The sequence below is a fragment of the Papio anubis genome, chromosome 8 (genome assembly GCF_008728515.1).
Source record: "Papio anubis isolate 15944 chromosome 8, Panubis1.0, whole genome shotgun sequence".
NCBI lineage: Eukaryota > Metazoa > Chordata > Mammalia > Primates > Cercopithecidae > Papio > Papio anubis.
The window spans coordinates 21,207,361-21,225,486 of NC_044983.1; the positions used below are offsets into that span (position 1 = coordinate 21,207,361).

The 18,126-nt window shown below is 43.1% G+C and overlaps 2 protein-coding genes across 6 annotated transcripts; one reads left to right on the forward strand and one right to left on the reverse strand.

The window, feature by feature from the left end:
* Positions 1-5,049: 5,049 nt before the first annotated feature.
* LOC103875505 (tumor necrosis factor receptor superfamily member 10D-like) lies at positions 5,050-7,240 on the forward strand. The gene is made up of 2 exons (XM_021942136.2): positions 5,050-5,294; positions 5,480-7,240. The coding sequence occupies exons 1-2, from the start codon at positions 5,078-5,080 to the stop codon at positions 5,605-5,607; spliced, it is 345 nt and encodes a 114-aa protein (XP_021797828.2). The 5' UTR covers positions 5,050-5,077; the 3' UTR covers positions 5,608-7,240.
* LOC116276341 lies at positions 5,287-15,788 on the reverse strand. Of its 5 annotated transcripts, none has more exons than XR_004185776.1 (3): positions 15,484-15,788; positions 13,341-13,495; positions 7,396-8,133 (listed from the first exon to the last, which is right to left on the reverse strand). XR_004185776.1 is itself a non-coding variant. In XM_031669434.1 (3 exons), the coding sequence occupies exons 1-3, from the start codon at positions 15,639-15,641 to the stop codon at positions 7,595-7,597; spliced, it is 750 nt and encodes a 249-aa protein (XP_031525294.1). In that variant the 5' UTR covers positions 15,642-15,788; the 3' UTR covers positions 7,396-7,594. The 5 variants fall into 5 exon arrangements, 1 of the variants encoding a protein (XP_031525294.1); XM_031669434.1 differs by lacking the exon at positions 13,341-13,495 and adding an exon at positions 11,518-11,570; XR_004185775.1 differs by lacking the exon at positions 7,396-8,133 and adding an exon at positions 11,622-11,730.
* Between the last annotated feature and the right edge of the window lie 2,338 nt (positions 15,789-18,126).

Sequence of the window (18,126 nt, forward strand, 5' to 3'; positions counted from 1 at the left end):
AGACAGTGGCCCCACAGCAACAGAGGCACAGCTTTGAGGAGGATGAGTGTCCAGCAGGTGCACTCTTATTTTTAAAAATCAATTTATTTTTAATTGACAGATAAACATAATTGACAGATAAACATTATATATATTCATAGTGTACACCATGATGTGTTTACATTTTTATACATTGTAGAATGCCTAAATCAAGCTAATTCACATATTTATCATGTATTTGTGGTAAGAACACTTAAAATCTGCTCAGCAATTTTCAGCTGTACGGATACACAGCCCTGGGATAAGCCCTCTTTGCCCTCCTCATCTGTGGGTTCTGCATCCATAGTTGCAACCAACACTGATCAAAAATACGCGGATACTTTCCACCCTTTTCTTCCTTTCCTGTACCTGTACCACGTGTTTTTTAAATCACAAGAAGTTAAAAGGAAGGAAACAAACAAAAAATGTCAACAATTACTACACAGTGCTGAATCACTTTGCACGTTTGTTTTTTAATTTGCAGAGATCCCGTCTTGCTATGCTGCCCAGGCTGGTCTCAAACTCCTGGCCTCAAGTGATCCTCCCAACTTGGCCTCTCAAAGTGGTGGAATTACAGGCATAAGCCACTGCACTCATCCAAATTGCATGTTTTTTGAAGGTGGTAAATGCAGAGTCACACATCTACTATACTATAGAAAGGCACTCAGTCATCGTGGGAGTTCCCTAACACTTTCTCCAGTCCCCAGCCCTTTTAAATTCAGGTAAATACAACAGATAATTTCTTGTGAATCTTTGCAGAAATTTTTATGCATATGCCATCTATATTCATACATGAATATGTACTTTTTATTGACATTACAGGGATTATATTATATATAATACACAGCCAAAGGAAACTTTTTTTTCATGTTTGTTTTTTCCTTTTTCAACTTTTCTTTTAGATTAGAGGGCATATGTGCAGGTTTGTTACCTGGGCATATAGTTTGGGGTATGAATGATCCCATCACCCAGGTAGTGAGCATAGTACCCAACAATTAGCTTTTCAACCCTTCCTCCACTCCCTTCCTACCCCTTGTAGTAGTTTCTAGTGTCTATTGTTGCCATCTTTATGTTCATGAGTACACAGTCTTTAGTTCCTTCTTATAAGTGAGAACATACAGTATTTGGTTTTGCATTCTTACATTAATTGGCTTACAATAATGGCCTCCAACTCCATCCATGTAGCTGTCAATGATATGATTTCATTTTTTATGGCTGCATAGTATTCCATGGTGCGTGTGTGTGTGTGTGATAAATATATATATATATATCTCACATTTTCTTTATCCAGTCCACTGTTGATGGACACTTAGATTGATCCCACGTCATTGTTGTTGTGAATAGTGGTGTCTTTTTGGCAGAATTATTTGTTTTATTCTCTATATATACCCAGTAGTGGGTTTGCTCAGTTAAATAGTAGTTGTTTTTAAATTCTTTGAGTAATCTCCAAATTCCTTTCCACAGTGGCTGAACTAATTTACATTCCCACCAAAAATATAGGCCAGGCACGGTGGCTCACGCCTATAATCCCAACACTTTGAGAAGCTGAGATGGGTGGATCACAAGGTCAGGAGTTTGAGACCAGCCTGGCCAATATGGTGAAACCCTGTCTGTACTAAAAATACAAAGAAAAATTAGCTGGGCGTGGTGGCGCACACCTGTAATCCTAGATACTAGGGGGGGCTGAGGCAGGATAATTGCTTGAACCTGGGAGGCAGAGGTTGCAGTGAGCCGAGATCATGCCACTGCACTCCAGCCTGGGTGACAGAACAAGACACTGTCTCAAAAAAAAAAAAAAAAAGTATATAAATTTTCCCTTTTCTCCATAGCCTGGCTAACATCTGTTGTTTACTGGTTTTCTAATAATCACCATTTTGACTAATGTGAGATACATTTCTCTGATCCGTGCTGATGAGCATTTTTTCACGTGTTTGCTGGCCACTTGTATGTCTTCTTTTGAGATGTGCCTGTTCATGTCTTTTGCCCATTTTTAATGGGGTTATTTGTTTTTTGCTTATTCAATTAAGTTGCATATAGCTCCTGAATATTAGACCTTTCTCAGATGCATAGCTTACAAATATTTTCTCTCATTCTGTAGGTTGTCTGTTTACTCTGTTGATAGTTTCTTTTGGCTGATAGTTTCTTTTACTGTGCAGAAGCTCTCTAGTTTAATTAGGTCCTGCTTGTCAATTTTTGTTTTTGTTGCATTGCTTTTGGGGACTTAGTCATAAATTCCTTGCCATGGATGATGTCCAGAAGGGTATTTCCTAGGTTTTCTTCTAGGGTTCTTATAGTTTGAGGTCTTACATCTAAATCTTTAATCCACCTTGAGTTAATTTGTGTATATGGTGAAAGTTGGGGGTCTAGTTTTCATTCTTCTGCATATGGCTAGCCAGTTATCTTAGCACCATTTATTGAATAAGGAGTCCTTTCCTCATTGACTATTTTAGTCCACATTGTCAAAAATTAGATGGCTGTAGTTGTGTTACTTTAATTCAGGGTTCTCTATTCTGTTCCATTGTACCAGCATCATGTTGTTTTGGTTACGGTAGCCTTAGAGTATAGCTTGAAGTCGGATAACATGATGCCTCTAGCTTTGTTCATTTTGCCTAGGATTACTTTGGCGATTCAAGCTCTTTTATGGTCACATATGAATTTAAGAATAATTTTTCCAATTCTGTGAAAAATGACATTGGTAGTTTGATAGGAATAGTGTTGAATCTGTAGATTGCTTTGAGCAGTATGCCCATTTTAATGATATTATTTTTTCCAATCCATGGGTGTGGAATGTTGTTCCATTTGTTCATGTTATCTATGATATTTATTTATTTATTTATTTATTTATTTATTTATTTATTTAAGATGGAGTCTTGCTCTGTCGCCCAGGCTGGAGTGCACTGGCGCAATCTTAGCTCACTGCAATCTCCTCCTCCCAGGTTCAAGCGATTCCCCTGCCTCAGCCTCCCGAGTAGCTGGGACTTCAGGCATGCCCCTCCGTGCCTGACTAATTTCTTTTCGTATTTTTAGTAGAGATGGGGTTTTACCATGTTAGCCAGCATGGCCTCAATCTCCTGACCTAGTGATCTGCCCACCTCGGCCTTCCGAAGTGCTGGGATTACAGGTGTAAGCCATTGACACCCGGCCCCATCTATGATTTTTTTTTTAGCAGTGTTTTGTAATTCTGCTTGTAGAGATCTTTCACCTCCTTGGTTAGAGGTATTCCTAGGGGTGTGTGTGTGTCTATTGTAAATGGGATTGTGTTCTTGACTTGTTTCTCAGGCTGAATGTTATTGGTGTATAGATATGCTACCGATTTTTACACATTGATTTTGTATCCTGAAATTTTGCTGAAGTTGTTATCAGTTCCAGAAGCCTTTTTGTGGAGTCTTTAGGGTTTTCAAGGTATAGAATTATATTGTCCATTAAGATAGATCTTTGACTTCTTCATTTCATATCTGGATGCCTTTTATTTCTTTCTCTTGCCTAGGTGCTCTGGCTAGGACTTCCAGAACTATGTTGAATGGCAGTGGTTAGAGTGAGCATCCTTGTCTTGTTCCAGTTCTCAAGGGGAATGCTTCCAACTTTTGCCCATTCAGTATGATTTTGTCTATGGATCTGTCATAAATGGCTCTTATTATTTTAAGGCATGTTCCAATGGGAACTTTCTAATGTGTTTTAATATCCAAGAGAGCAAACACCTCTTCTGTACTTTTTCAAACTTTATCATTTTACCCAGATAGAGCTTATAATAAGATTTCTTCCATTCTCCCCTTCTAAAGAAAATCAGTGGCATTTTTATCAATTTATCTTAAAATTAAAAATTAATCTAGAAATACTTAATATCTTGTCAATATTCAGTATTTCCTTATCCAGTTTGAAGTCAAGTATTTTATTATAACTGAGTTGTGATATGTGCTCCTCTTCAGATAAATTTATTCCTATTTCTTCTCATGGCTGTTTGGTATTTTTGTAATCGTTATGAGTTGCATAGCCTTGTAATTCTATTTGCTAATTTATCGCATCTCCTATGTTTTTAACATTCCTTCAGATATACTTTTATATTTCAATATCATAGTTTCATTCTTAGGGTTGTTTGTTTGTTTGTTTTTGACAGAGTTTGGCTCTGTCGCCCAGGCTGGAGTGCAGTGGTGCGATCTTGGCTCACTGCAACCTCCGCCTCCCGAGTTCAAGTGATTCTCCTGCCTCAGCCTCCCGAGTAGCTGGGACTAATTTTAGTAGAGACGGGGTTTCACCATGTTAGCCAGGATGGTCTCAATCTCCTGATCTTGTGATCCACCTGCCTCGGCCTCCCAAAGTGCTGGGATTACAGGCATGAGCCACTGCGCCCAGCCAGTCCCATTCTTAGGGTTTTTAAGTGACATTAAATATAATGATTATTGTGTCTGCCCCCTTCCAAGAATCTTGCCTCATTTTTGTTTTCCATCTTGTTGCACGGGCCAGAAATTTCAGAACCATGTTCAGCTGTGCTTAGGGAAGGCAGGTGTTTGGGTCCTGATCTGATTTCCGGGGAAGGCCTCTAACGTGCCACCCTTAGGAATGATGCTCACTTTTGGTTTCATATAGAAAGAAATTCACATCATCAAGAATGCAGCCCCCTATTCTAAAGGGGTTTCAAAAATTCAGAATTGGTGTTTAATTTTACTAAATGTCTTTTCAGCCTCCATAGAGACTGATGTTTTATTTCCTTATTTAGACTATTGATATGGTACAGTATTGATGATCAAAGAACTTTTGCAATCTTGGAATAAATCCTTTTGTTAGATTTTTTTCTGGGTGCTCTCATACATAGTCCTCTGTTGAGACTTCTGTTGGTAAAAGTTCTGTAATGAAGTGATCCTCTCCTGTCAGGGTGGGTGGAAATTGATGAGATGGGGAAGAAGGGGACTTTCTGGGGTGTGGCAATGTGCTATGTCTTGATCATAGGATGATTACACAGGTGTATACAGTAGTCAAAGCTGGACAGAACACTTATGAAGTGAGCATTTACTACCTGTCACTTATGTTTCAATGAGTCACCAGCACACAGAGCCCAAGAGCTATGCAGGACCAGAGGTTTGTCTCCATCTCCATGGAGACCCGAGAGGGGAAGCCCTGCAGGTCTCTTGCTGGCTGGTGGTCGGGGTCAGTACTGGACTGCAGGACTCCTGACTCTGACCAGAGCATTCCCCACTGTGTGTTACAGGAACAGGCAGAAGCTGAAGGGTGTCAGAGGAGGAGGCTGCCGGTTCCAGTGAATGGTGCTGACCCCACTGAGAGTAAGTGTTTTGTGCCTAGAGATGCAGAAGGAATGGAGGCAATAGGGATGATGTCCTGACTGCTGCCCCCATAGCTGAGAGGGCTCTTCTGGAGCATTCCCTGCTGGAAGTAGGGGGTCCTATGCCGATCCTGTGCTGATTGTCTCTGGAGCATCAAGACCCTGAATTCCTCTCTTCTTCTTCAGTCAACACCTTGCTGGAGGCCTCACACACTGAAAGACATGCAAAGGGAATAATTCAGGACCAACTGGTGGGCTCCAAAAAGTTCTTCTATGAAGAAGGTGATGCAGGCTCTGCTATATCCTGCGTATGAAAGAATCTCTTCAGGAAACCAGAGCTTCCTTCGTTTACCTTTTCTCCTACAAAGAGAAGCAGCCTGGAGGAAGCAGTCTAGTACTTGACCCATACCTCAATTAACTCTACTATCCAATATAGTGCAGCTTATCAAAGGTCCTAGAACTTTGTCAATGCACTTGGAGTAATTTTTATGAAATATTGTGTGTGATAATCAAACTGTGGGAATTTATATAAGATGTTGGTGGCACAGGTTATATGATTGTGTATTAAGGGTGGTTTTAGGATGTCATTTTTTTCAGTTCATCATGAGAGAAGTCCTTTTTATGAGAGAAGTCATCATGAGAAAAAAGCTTTCTTATATTGTAAGTCCCATCTATACTGGTATGTGCATTTAATGACATTTAACTACAGATGGTGTAATACCACAGTGGTTTGACTTAGAGTTTTTTAACTTTATAACTGGTTTATCTGGGTATTACATGCGTTTTAAATGTGGCTCTTTCAACTTACGATGAGATTATCAAGACATAGCCCCATGCTGAGTCATGAGCATGTGGACTTAACGATGGTTCAATTTAGATTTTTCGGCTTTAAGACAGGATTATTGGGGCTTACCTCCATCTTAAGTAGAGAAACATCTGTATTGCCTGAAACTATATGATGTACAGCTTTCTGTTTTCCTATTTTTGTGCATGCTGATGTAAGCATGGAAAAATTTTAGGAAATGCATTTGTTAGGCTGTTTACATGGGCTGCCTGTGAATATCAGCAGTCAAAAATGACTAGCGATGAGGGGAGAAATCCTCCCTCTGTGGGAGGCACTGACTGTGTTCCAGTTCTCCCTCCTACGCCCTCAGAGTGGACCAGGGTTTGATGGCTGGCAACTTTTCAAGGGGCCGGTCTGTCTTAGTTGATGATTTTAGAGGTATATAGAGGTATTTATTTACAAATAAACAATATTTAGAAATAAATAAATATTTATATTTATTTATAAATAAATACTTATTTATAAGTAGACGTTTACATATGCCCAGGATTTTGAAGAGCATGGTATCTTTGGGAAGCCATGTGTCTGGTTTGTCCTGCTGGGACAGTCATGGAACTGCATCTTCCTACGTGTCCACAGCAGATGAGGACAGTGAGAATTATGTTAGATCTGAGACTGTGAAGAGCTTCTCTTTCAAGCGCCATTGCCGTTGAACATTAGTGAACCTTGGACCTCCTTTGGGCTCAGGGCAGAGCAAGTCTTTATCTGCCCCGGTATCTGCCACGGCATCAAGAGGGAAGAGTGGACAGTGCTTGGGAATGGTGTGAAATGGTTGCCGACTCAGGAGTGGATGGGCCCCTCTCGCTTCTGGTGATCTGTGACCCCAAGTCCCTGGGCTGCATTTTATGGTAGAGATTCCTGAGCTGCATTTTAGGGTACAGATTCCCTATTTGAGGAGCTTGGCTTCTCTGTAAGCATCTGGCTCATCTCAGAAATATCAATTCTTAAACACTGTGACAACAGGACCTAGAATGGCCGACACATTAAGGCTTTGCTCTTGTGTCATGTTCTATTATTTTATTTAAAAACTTCAGTAATCATTTGGCTGGGCACGGTGGGTCACGCTTGTAATCCCAGCACTTTGGGATGCTGAGGCGAGCGGATCACAAGGTCAGGAGATCGAGACCATCCTGGCTAACACAGTGAAACCCCGTCTCTACTAAAAATACAAAAAAAAAAAGTAGCTAGACATGGTGGCGGGCGCCTGTAGTCCCAGCTACTTGGGAGGCTGAGACAGGAGACTGGTGTGAACCCAGGAGGCGGAGCTTGTAGTGAGCCGAGATCACGCCACTGCACTCCAGCCTGGGCGACAGAGCCAGACTCTGTCTCAAAACAAAACAAAAAAAACCTTCAGTAATCATTTTAGCCTCTTTCCAACAAACTCTTCTCCATAGTAGTCCAGTTGTAGTAGGATAAATTACGGACGTAGTCTTTCAAGGAATTTTGGTCTTTTCCATCTAAAGGCATTGTGTGTTGTCTCGTTCCGGGACTGGTTTGGCTGAGACAAAGTTAGAATTTCCTGAAGATTCAGGCACATTCAGAGTGTTGTGTCCGTGGAGTTTGAGGAGGGGGTGGCCTTTCTGGTCTTCACACTTCCGTCCTCTCCCACTTCCATCTGGCGTCCCACGTGTTGTCCCCTGCACATCTGGAAGACACAGGGTGCTGCTGCCTCCTGGTCTTTGCTTTTGCAGGGCCTTCTGTGCAGGACGCTTGGCCTCAAAGCCCAGAGGGAGCCAGTCCAGCCCCAGCCCCCTTGTCCCTTCTGCAGAGGCCTTCCTTGAAGATGCATCTAGAGTGTCAGCCGTATCAGTGTTTGTTAAGCTTATTCTTTTGAAGTAAGCTTCCTGACAACATAAAATTGTTGGGGTTTTCTGGAGTTGTTTGGTTTGTATGGGATTTGCTTTATCCCCAGGCCAAACAGCACATGACACACGACAGCCACTTAACAGTGTGTCACTCGTGGTTAGTATCCTTTGATGCTTCTGCCCCATGGAACCTATTTGAAGACCATGTTGTAATATCAAACAATACAAGGAAGCACGTCATACACAAAATGCTCATATGTTTATGAATTTTGACCAAAATAAACATGAAATCTTATATTAAAAGATGTATTTTTTTTGTTTTCTCCCTGTTCTCCCCTCCTCCTGTGAATCGGATCTGAGTGACAGGAGGCCAGGGCTGTGCTCCTGCTGAACGCCTTCCTTCCTTCCTCCCCTCTCTGCCTTCACGCTTGGCCTACTGGGGGTGTTTCCTGCAACTGATTCCCTGGAGTTTGAAGTACCAGGTTCCTGGGGACCGGAATTCATACTTCCTTCCCCCACTCTCTCTTCTGCCTGCCCCTCCCTCTGGGGACAGGGACACCAGTGCTCGCCTGGCTCACCCACAGCCTCTCAGGAGGGTTCTCTGGGCAGCCGGGTTCCTGCATCCGGCTCTGATAGCTGTCGGGGAAGAGTCAGTGGGTCCCTGAGAGGCGGCCCGCCCTTGTCGCTGGGGGAGTCCCGTGGACACTGTCCTGCGGCTTCCTCTAGCCCTGGGCTAACCTTCACTTTCTCTGCCCCGGCCTTCCCTGCATCCCCATAAGTGTACCCAGGTTGCTCAGCCCTGCAGGAACCTGACAGACACATACCCCGCTCCCCTTGCCCTGGAGAACCCGCTCTCCCTCTCGCCCACAGCTCTCAAGAAGCCCAGGCGTGCCCGGACGTTGTCAGCCTTCCCCAGAGCGGGGGAGGGGCTGCTCCGGGGCTTCCCCCTGCCCTGCCCGTGGGCTTCTGGGCCTCGCTTGGAGCCCTGGGCTGGGCTGAGCTGCAGGGAGGCTGAGCAGCCTGTAGAGGGCAGCACACGCGCGGCTTCCCAGCCAGCCGCCCTGGAGGACGTCGAGGGGAGGCAGCCACGGTCCTAGAAGGGCCTGGGCTTGGACAACATGGCTTCCCCCAGGGTTAGAGCCACTTGTCTTCCCACGGCCTGCTCTCTCCTGATGACCAGGAGTTATCAAAGAACAGCCTCTGAGCTGCGTGGAGAAAGCCATGGAGACAGCCAGGTGAGTTGGGAGTCAGTTCAGAAAGTGCAGAGGGTCCCACAACAGGCCCAGAACCCAGTGGGGGAACCCGGAGAGCCCCCTGCGTGGGCGAACCTACTGCTCCATCGCCCACCCACCTCCAGTCCACAGAGAGCCTAGGTCACCAGAGAATCTACCTCAAAGAGGGATTGAAAACCCACCCGGGGAGTATGGATGGACATACAGAGGCAGAAAGCAAAATGGGTGAGAGTCCCAGGGAGGGAGAGAGTGTGGCTACAGCGGGCGCTCAGAGGAGGAAGGAGGCTGCCTAGGCTGCGCTTGTCATGGGAGCAGGTCCCAGGGTGGCCACTTCTGCATCTGTGGAAAGCACAGGGCCTGGGGTAGGGGACCTCTGTTTACACCCAGCTTAGCCTCATTCCCTGAGGCTGGAACAGAGGTAGGTAGGGGCAAACAGACCCTGAGCAAGAAGCGAACCCAAAGACAGAGCAACCCTGCCCAGAACTGGGGCCTGTGAGGGTATGAACCCAAAATATCTGAGACAAGTCTCAATCAAGTTAGAAAGTTTATTTTGCCAAGGTTAAGCAAGCGGCCATGACACAGCCTTAAGCTGTCCTGACGACATGTGCCCAAGGTGGTTGGTGTCAGCTTCCTTTTGTATATTTTAGGGAGACATGAGACATTAATCAATATGTGTAATGTACATTGACTTGGTCCAGAAGGGCGGGACAACTGGAAGTGGAGGCTTCCAGATCATAGGTAGATAAGAGACACAAGGTTGCATTCTTTTGGTCTTCGATCAGCCTTTCACTGAATACACAACATATATGTAGGCTATATGGGTAGAGGTAGAGGAATAGTCACTTATGCCTTTGGCTCAGTGAACTTGCATTTTTTTTTTCTTTTTTTTTTTTTGAGGCGGAGTCTCGCTCTGTCGCCCGGGCTGGAGTGCAGTGGCGCGATCTCGGTTGACTACAAGCTCCGCCTCCCGGGTTCACGCCATTCTCCTGCCTCAGCCTCCCAAGTGAACTTGCTAAACAATAGGCAGAGGAGGCAGTCAGATATGCAATCTCAGGTGAGCAGAGGGATGACTTTCTGTCCCACACCTGTGAAGATCGGCTATCAATGTACATTGCCAGGGTGAAACTCAGCAGAACTGTTTTAGGGTAAGGATCTTGAGGCCCATAAAGAATTTCCTTGTGGGCAAATTGGGAGGGAGCTTTGTAGCTTTTCTATCCTTGTAGCTATCTTATTTAGGAGTAAAGTGGGAGGCAGGTTTGCCTGACACAGTTCCCAGCTTGACTTTTCCCTTTGGCTTAGTGGTTTTGGAGTCCTGGTCTTATTTTCTTTTTAGAAGAGATTAAATGAGATTTTGTGCAATGCACTGCACACCACCTTCCCTATAGACAGAGAGGGCCTGGAATTTGAGTCTGTGTTTTGTACAGCCTTATTTAAAAAACATGAAAAGAAACAAATGACTTTCACTGATATTCATTCATCTATTTCACCTGAGACCCTTCAGCTTTTAGGTGTCTGTGAAAGACAATGGAGAATCTCCTTAGAATTGGGAGTTCTGGATTCCAACCTTGACCCTGAGAAGCAGTCAGCTGTGGGACCTGGCACAGGTCACCTCCCCTCCATGGAAATGAAGATAAACCTCCCATCCTGTAGAGTTCACTGATTCTCTGTGCCTGTTTGCTCACTGAGGCATAAGTTACATGCAGTAAACTGTTCAGTTTAAAAGAAAAAAAAAAAACCAGGGTCTCACTGTGTCACTTAGGATGGAGTGCAGTGGTGCGATCTCAACTTATTGCAACCTTGGTCTCCTGAGCTCAAGCGATCCTCCAACCTCAGCCTCCTGAGTAGCTGGGACTAGGTGCACACCACCACACCTGACTAATTTTTGGTGGATATGGGGTTTCCTCATGTTGCCCAGACTGGTCTTGAACTCCTGAGCTCAAGCGATCTGCTCACCTTAGCCTCCCAAAGTACTGGGATTACAGACGTGAACCACCGCACCTGGCCTCAAGTGTTCACTTCTTGTTTCATTTCATCTATGACAACTGTATACTCACATGTAACCATTATGCAATCAAGACACAGGAAATTTCCACCACCCCCAGAAAGTCCTTTTCTGCCCCTTTTAGGCAATTTCCACCACGTAGACAAGAGACAGCTACTTCCTCACTGGCTTTTAGGAGACTAACGACTTTCATATATCTGAGGGTACTTAGGAAAATCTCAAGTAAAAACTTATTCCAAGAATGTAAATGTGTTCAAAAATAAGGTACCATAACAATAGTATCAATAAGCAAACATACAGTCTCAATGGAGGCTGAAAAGGCATTTAGGATAATCAGATACCTATTCTGGTTTTTAGAACGGAACAGGAGGACACTTCACAATGATGAGAATTTCTGTAAGAAAACAAGAGCCAATTAATGGTGAAAGGCCTAAGTTTTCCCAATGAAATCAAATCAAGATCAAAATGCCTGCCTTCGCTAAACACCCTTCAACTTTGTCCTGAGAGTTCCGACCTATGCAACATGATATAGAACAAAAACAGAGGCAGGTCTCCTGAAAGGGAGAAGAAAAAAAAATCATGATATTAGGTATGATTGCATACTTAAAAATTGTAAGTTATAACAATAGTAATTTAACACATGTATATGTGGATGAATGTGCACAAAATATAGCAGATAACTCTTTAGAAAATGTATTTACAAGAGCATTCATTTCATAAGGGTTACAGAACACATAATATACAAAGAAACAGCCTTAGTAAGAAATAGAAATAATCGGGGTGGAGTCGGGGGGAGAGAGCATTATGAAAAACAGCACATTTTATTACAATTGTTTTACTATTTCCCTACTAATGTGGAAAGTCCCTTAGAGCAGGTACTGCATATTTTAATCTTGGCATACATTTTGCCTGGTACATAATCAATTCTCACTAAGTACTTGTAAAATCATTGTATGCAGGAGGTAATAAACATTTTCTGTTATTGTTACTCCTCGTTAGATAACTCATTCCTGGCTGGGCACGGTAGTTCATGCCTATAATCCCAGCACTTTGGGAGGCCAAGGCAAGTGGATTGCTTGAGTTCAGGAGTTCAAGACCAGTCTGGGCAATACAACAAAATATTGTTCCTACAAAAAATACAAAAATTAGCTAGGTGTGGTGGCCTGTGCCTGTAGTTCTAGCTACTCAGGAGGGTGAGGTGGGAGGATCTCTTGAGCCCAGGAGGTTGAGGCTGCAATGAACCATGATTGTACCACTACACTCCAGCCTGGGCAACACAGTGAGATCCTGTCTCAGAAAAACAAAAACAAAAAAACCTCATTTTTCTAGGCAGAGTTTCTGCCTTCACAGTGGTTTTTAATGCTGATTCATAATAGAATCTCTTTTGGGAGCTGTGAAATATATGCTGGGTCTACAGAAAAGATTGTTGACATGAGTGGAAGATAAGGCACTTCAGCATACATATGATAACTATAAAAGAAGAATCAAATGGAAATTTTAGAACTGAAAATTCCACTCTCTGAAATGAAAAATATATTTGGATTTTCTTAAGAGAGATTGAACAGGGCTGGGCGCAGTGGCTCACGCCTGTAATCCCAGCACTTCGAGAGGCTGAGGACGGGTGGATCACCTGAGGTCAGGAGTTCAAGACCATCCTGGCCAACATGGCGAAACCCCATCTCTACTAAAAATACAAAAAATTAGCCAGGTGTGGTGGCAGATGCCTGTAATCACAGCTACTCGGGAGCCTGAGGCAGGAGAATCACCTGAACCCAGGAGGCAGAGGTTGCAGTGAGCCAAGATCATGCCAGTGCACTCCAGCCTGGGCAACAAGAGCAAACACTCCGTTTCAAAAAAAAAAAAAAGAGAGAGAGAGCAATTGAATATTACAGAAGAATGAGTGAACTTGAAAAGAGATCAGTGGAAACTATTCCATCTGAAGTACAAGGAAAATGGGACTGAAAGAAAACAAGGAAGTGAGTCTCAGTGACCTGTAGTAGAATATCACGCACTACACATGGAACCAGGGACCGAGAAGAAATGGCTGGAAAAGATGAGGAAAAAAGCGGTTGATCTACTCTCAAATGTAGTGAAAAAAACATCAACTTACAGATTCAAAAAGCTCATAAACCCCTCAGAAAAATAAATGTAAAGAAAACCCTACCTGGATACATCATAGTCAATCATATAGAGTAAATTTTATGCATTCACAGGGAACAGAGATATGAATGACAGCTGACTCAAAACAACGGAGGCTCAGGATGTGTGAAGTGGTGAAAGAAAGCTGTTGACTTGTTATTCACACCCAGTGAAAATATCCTTTAAAAACAAAGGAGAAAGGAATAAGTTGTGAGAGACTGCATTTTCCAAATTTGGCCACGACAATAAATGTAACCAGAATAAACCAATTAAAAGGAAGTTTCCCCAACTGGAAAAAAAGCAAGCTGAAATTATAAACTATCTCAAATATATGCACCTTAAATATAAAGCTTCAGATAGATTGAAAGTAAAAGATGGGGAAAGATGTAAAACACAACTATTAAGCATGAGAAAGCTAGTGTGGCTTTCTTATTGTCAAAGAAGATAGATTCAGGATAGGGCATATTAGCAAAGATAAGGAGGGATGTATAATGATAAGAGGGTCAATTCATCAGAGTGACGTAACACTAAAAAAATGTATGCACCTAATATGGATGCAAAGAGGGGAACAACAGACACTGGAGCCTACTTAAGGGTAGAAAGTGGGAGGAGGGAGAGTATCAGAAAAAATAACTATTAGGTACTTAGGCTTAGTACCTGGGTGATGAAATAATCTGTATAACAAACCCCCATGACACAAGTTTACCTGTATATTAAACTTGCACAGGTACCCCTGAACCTAAACTAAAAGTTTAAAAATATGTTTAAAATATGCATATGTGGCCAGGCGCGGTGGCTCAAGCCTGTAATCCCAGCACTTTGGGAGGCCGAGACGGGTGGATCACAAGGTCAGGAGATCGAGACCATCCTGGCTAACCTGGTGAAACCCCGTCTCTACTAAAAAATACAAAAAACTAGCCGGGTGAGGTGGCGGGCGCCTGTAGTCCCAGCTACTCGGGAGGCTGAGGCAGGAGAATGGCGTAAACCCGGGAGGCGGAGCTTGTAGTGAGCCGAGATCCGGCCACTGCATTCCAGCCTGGGCGACAAAGCGAGACTCCGTCTCAAAAAAAAAAAATGCGTATGCCTAATAACAGAGCTTCAAAGATTTGCAGCAGAAATGGACAGAATTAGTGAGAGAAATAAATGCATGATCATAGCTAGAGATTTTTAACATCCCTTGCTGAACAACTGATAGAATTAGTAAAAAAAAAAAAAAAAAAAAAAAAAAATCAACAAAGTCATAATCTGAAACAATTATCAACCACCTTAAGCTAATAAACATTTATAGAGTACTATACTCAACAACTGTAGAATGTTGATTCGTTTTGAGTGCATATGTTCACTAAGGTAGACCCTATTCTGGACCTTAAAAACATTCCTGATAAATTTAAAAGAATTGAAATTGTACAGAATATATTATTTAGGTTGCAGAGGTATTGAATTAGAGCAACAAGAATAAGATATATAGAAAAGACTTTCATATTTGCAATTTAAGCAACCATGGGCCAGAGAAGAAACCTTGTGGAAATCAGAAATATTTCAAACTAAATGATAATGCAAAATATCAAAATTTATAAGATGTAACTACAGAACATAGAGAGTATGAGTGCTTATATTAGTAAAGAAAAAAAAAGATAGAAAACAATGATCCAGGTTTCCACTTAAAAGCTGGAGAAAGAAGAGCAATATAAACCCAGAATAAGTATAAGAAAAGCATGGCTGGGCGCAGTGACTCATGACTGTAATCCCAGCACTTTGGGAGGCCGAGGCGGGCGGATCACGAGGTCAGGAGATTGAGACCATCCTGGCTAACATGGTGAAACCCCGTCTCTACTAAAAATACAAAAAATTAACCAGGCATGGTGGTGGGTGCCTGTAGTCTCAGCTACTCAGGAGGCTGAGGCAGGAGAATGGCGTAAACTTGGGAGGCGGAGGTTGCAGTGAGGTGAGATGCACCACTGTACTCCAGCCTGGATAACAGAGCGAGACTCTGTCTCAAAAAAAAAAAAAAAGAAAAAAAAGAAAAAAGGCAATAATCAGGAGAGGAAATCTATAGGAAACAGGAAAACTCTGAAAACAATAAAGACAATTAACACAGCATAGCTATTTGAAAAGAATAGTAACATTTATAAATCTGTTTCAGAAGAAAACTGTAGGATTAGATTAACCTGTGATTCCGGGGTGGCCACGAGGTCACCCATGGCATGGAGCTGCCCACAATGCCCCTTCTCAGCATGATGCATCCTGGAAGATCCAGGGCCAGGTTCCTCAGGATTGGGGAGTTGATAAGTAGAAAGGAGGACTGAAAGCAGCCCAAATGTCCCATAGAGCTGATGTTTATGGTTTCTTTGAAAAAACATAGAAATGTATCCTCCCGGTGTTAAAACTTGAAAAAGTTACGTTTGTCTTAACTGAGTTCCTTTATCAGGAAACCCACCATCAAGCTTCCCAGACAGTATCAAGGAGCTGAAACTTCCTGAGATCACTGCATCTAAACAGTGAGGTGCCAGGCCCCTCACCACCGTAATTGCCTAACCAACCACATGCTTCCTGTTGACCAGCCTCTCTTCCTTACCTGTTCTCTAATTCCTGTTTTCCTATGTATGGTTACATTCCTTACCCCTCTCTAGTTCCTGTTTTCTCACACATGTTTACTTTCCTTGCCCCTCTCTAATTCCTGTTTTCCCACACATGGTTACATTTCTTCCCTGCTGTATACACCTTTAATTTTCCCTGGGAATACTCGTCTCAGCGATTGGCCATCTGTGCATCAAGCAGCAGGACCTAGACGGAATCTCTGGTGTTTCGGTAACAAGGACAGCTTACCTATGGACAGTTTTCATGCCTGTGGCCCTATGGGTTGCTCAGAAAGTTCACCACAACAACTAATATAAACTACATACCAGGAAATTCATCAAAATTGCTACTACTTTTTGTCATTCCTCCATCTAAAGATGCTTCAAGCCCAACATCTAGAAATCTCAACTGACTGTCCTCTGGACTCAAAAACTGGGCTTGTATAATTTGCTCCAACCACTAACCTTTACTTTTCTTTTGTTTCCATAAACATGCCTCTTATTAAATACCTGACTGACCACACCATATAGAGGCCTAACCTAGATGAAAGACCACCTATAACATCACCTCCTGAAATGAGATACAACTGCCTAACTGGATAAAACTCTTCTCATGACTAAGAGACTTACTCAATAAGATATGGGGCAATATATTTAGACTTACGTCCTGCCTGTTCCAATTTATGTTCCTGTTTTCCTTTATAAGTCTCTTGCCACTCAGTTACTAACCTGATTCTTCTCTCCACAGCCATCTACTCGACTTTTAATACATGAAACTTCTCGGGAAGTTCCAGACGAGGAAAATGAAGGGGTTAAAATATGCTATTTTAGCATATTGACTATTTAAGTTAAAGATACTTGAAAAACAGCAAGTGTGAAAAGATCACGCCCTGCGAGTGGGACAAGGGAACTTTTCCCATTTCATAAAGACACCAGCTACTGGGTTTAGGGCCCAAACTTATCCAATATGACCTCTTCTTAAGCAGTTATATCTGCAAAGAACCCGTTTCTGAATAAGATCACATTCACAGGTACCAGAGGGTAGGGCTTCAAAATATGCTTCGGGCGGACACATTCAACCCATAAAAGCATACCAAGAAAATATGGTCTACGTATAGGGAAAGAAGAAATTGACAGATACTTCGGGAAGCTCAGACATTGGACTTTTTGGGCAAATGCTTTAAATCAACAATTTTAAATATGCTCAAATATTTAAAGGAAGTGTGTGTGTGTGTGTGTGTGTGTGTGTGTATTCTAGAAGATTGCGGAGGATTAAAACAGTAGCTTGCAGCCCATGGCTTCCAGGGTGAGGCTGAGGAGCCCATGGGCAGGGGCTGGAGGGAAATATTCTAGGGAAACCCAGAGGAGCACCTACACCTTTCCTTTGGGGAAACATTGATGCATCTATACATATGTATACTTACCTGTAGGAACATATAGAGAGTATCCATAAAGAGATAAGAATTATTAAAAGGTCCCCAGTGGAAATCCTGGGGCAAAAAAAATTAAAGTAGCTGAAGTAAACAATACAGCAGAGGAATTCCACAGCAGATTTGATCAGGCAGAAGAAAGAATCCGCTAATTTGAAGGCAGGAGAAAAGAACAGGCCAGACAGACTCTGCGGTGTGCACGGAGGGCAGGAACTGCTTCACAAAAGCAGACCTTCCCTTGCTTGTCTTTTCTCACACTAGAGAAAGCAGTAGGTGATCCTGTCTTTGAAGAGTGTGTTGTTAACATCAAGCATAAGAAGAAGGCAATTAGGGGTGAAATCCTGAGGTATGTATGAGTTAATGACTAAATTAACTATGGAAACTTACATTAAAAAAGTATAGAGGCTTTGTTTGTTTTTGTTTTTGCCCCTGTCCTCGCATTCTCCTCCGAAACAGCTCTGAGTAAACACAGGCTGTGTTCTTGCTGTGACTGGCACCTCCCTGCCTTCTCTTCCTTCAGGCTTGCTGAAGTGGGTGGGGGGTTGTTTCCTGCCTCTGACTCCCTAGAATTTAAAGTGACAGAGTCTTGGGGACTGGAATCCAGCACCTCCTTCTGCCCCTCCCTGTGGGGACAGGGACACCAGCACTGGTCTGACTCACCCACAGCCTCCCCCCGGGGTTCTCTGGTTGCACCTGGGGCTACTGAGTGCTGCAGCCCAACTCTGATGGAGCTGTCAGGGAAGGGGCAGTGGGTCCCTGAGTGGTGAACTGGCCCTGGTTGCTGGGGAGGTCCTGGTTCTGGGGA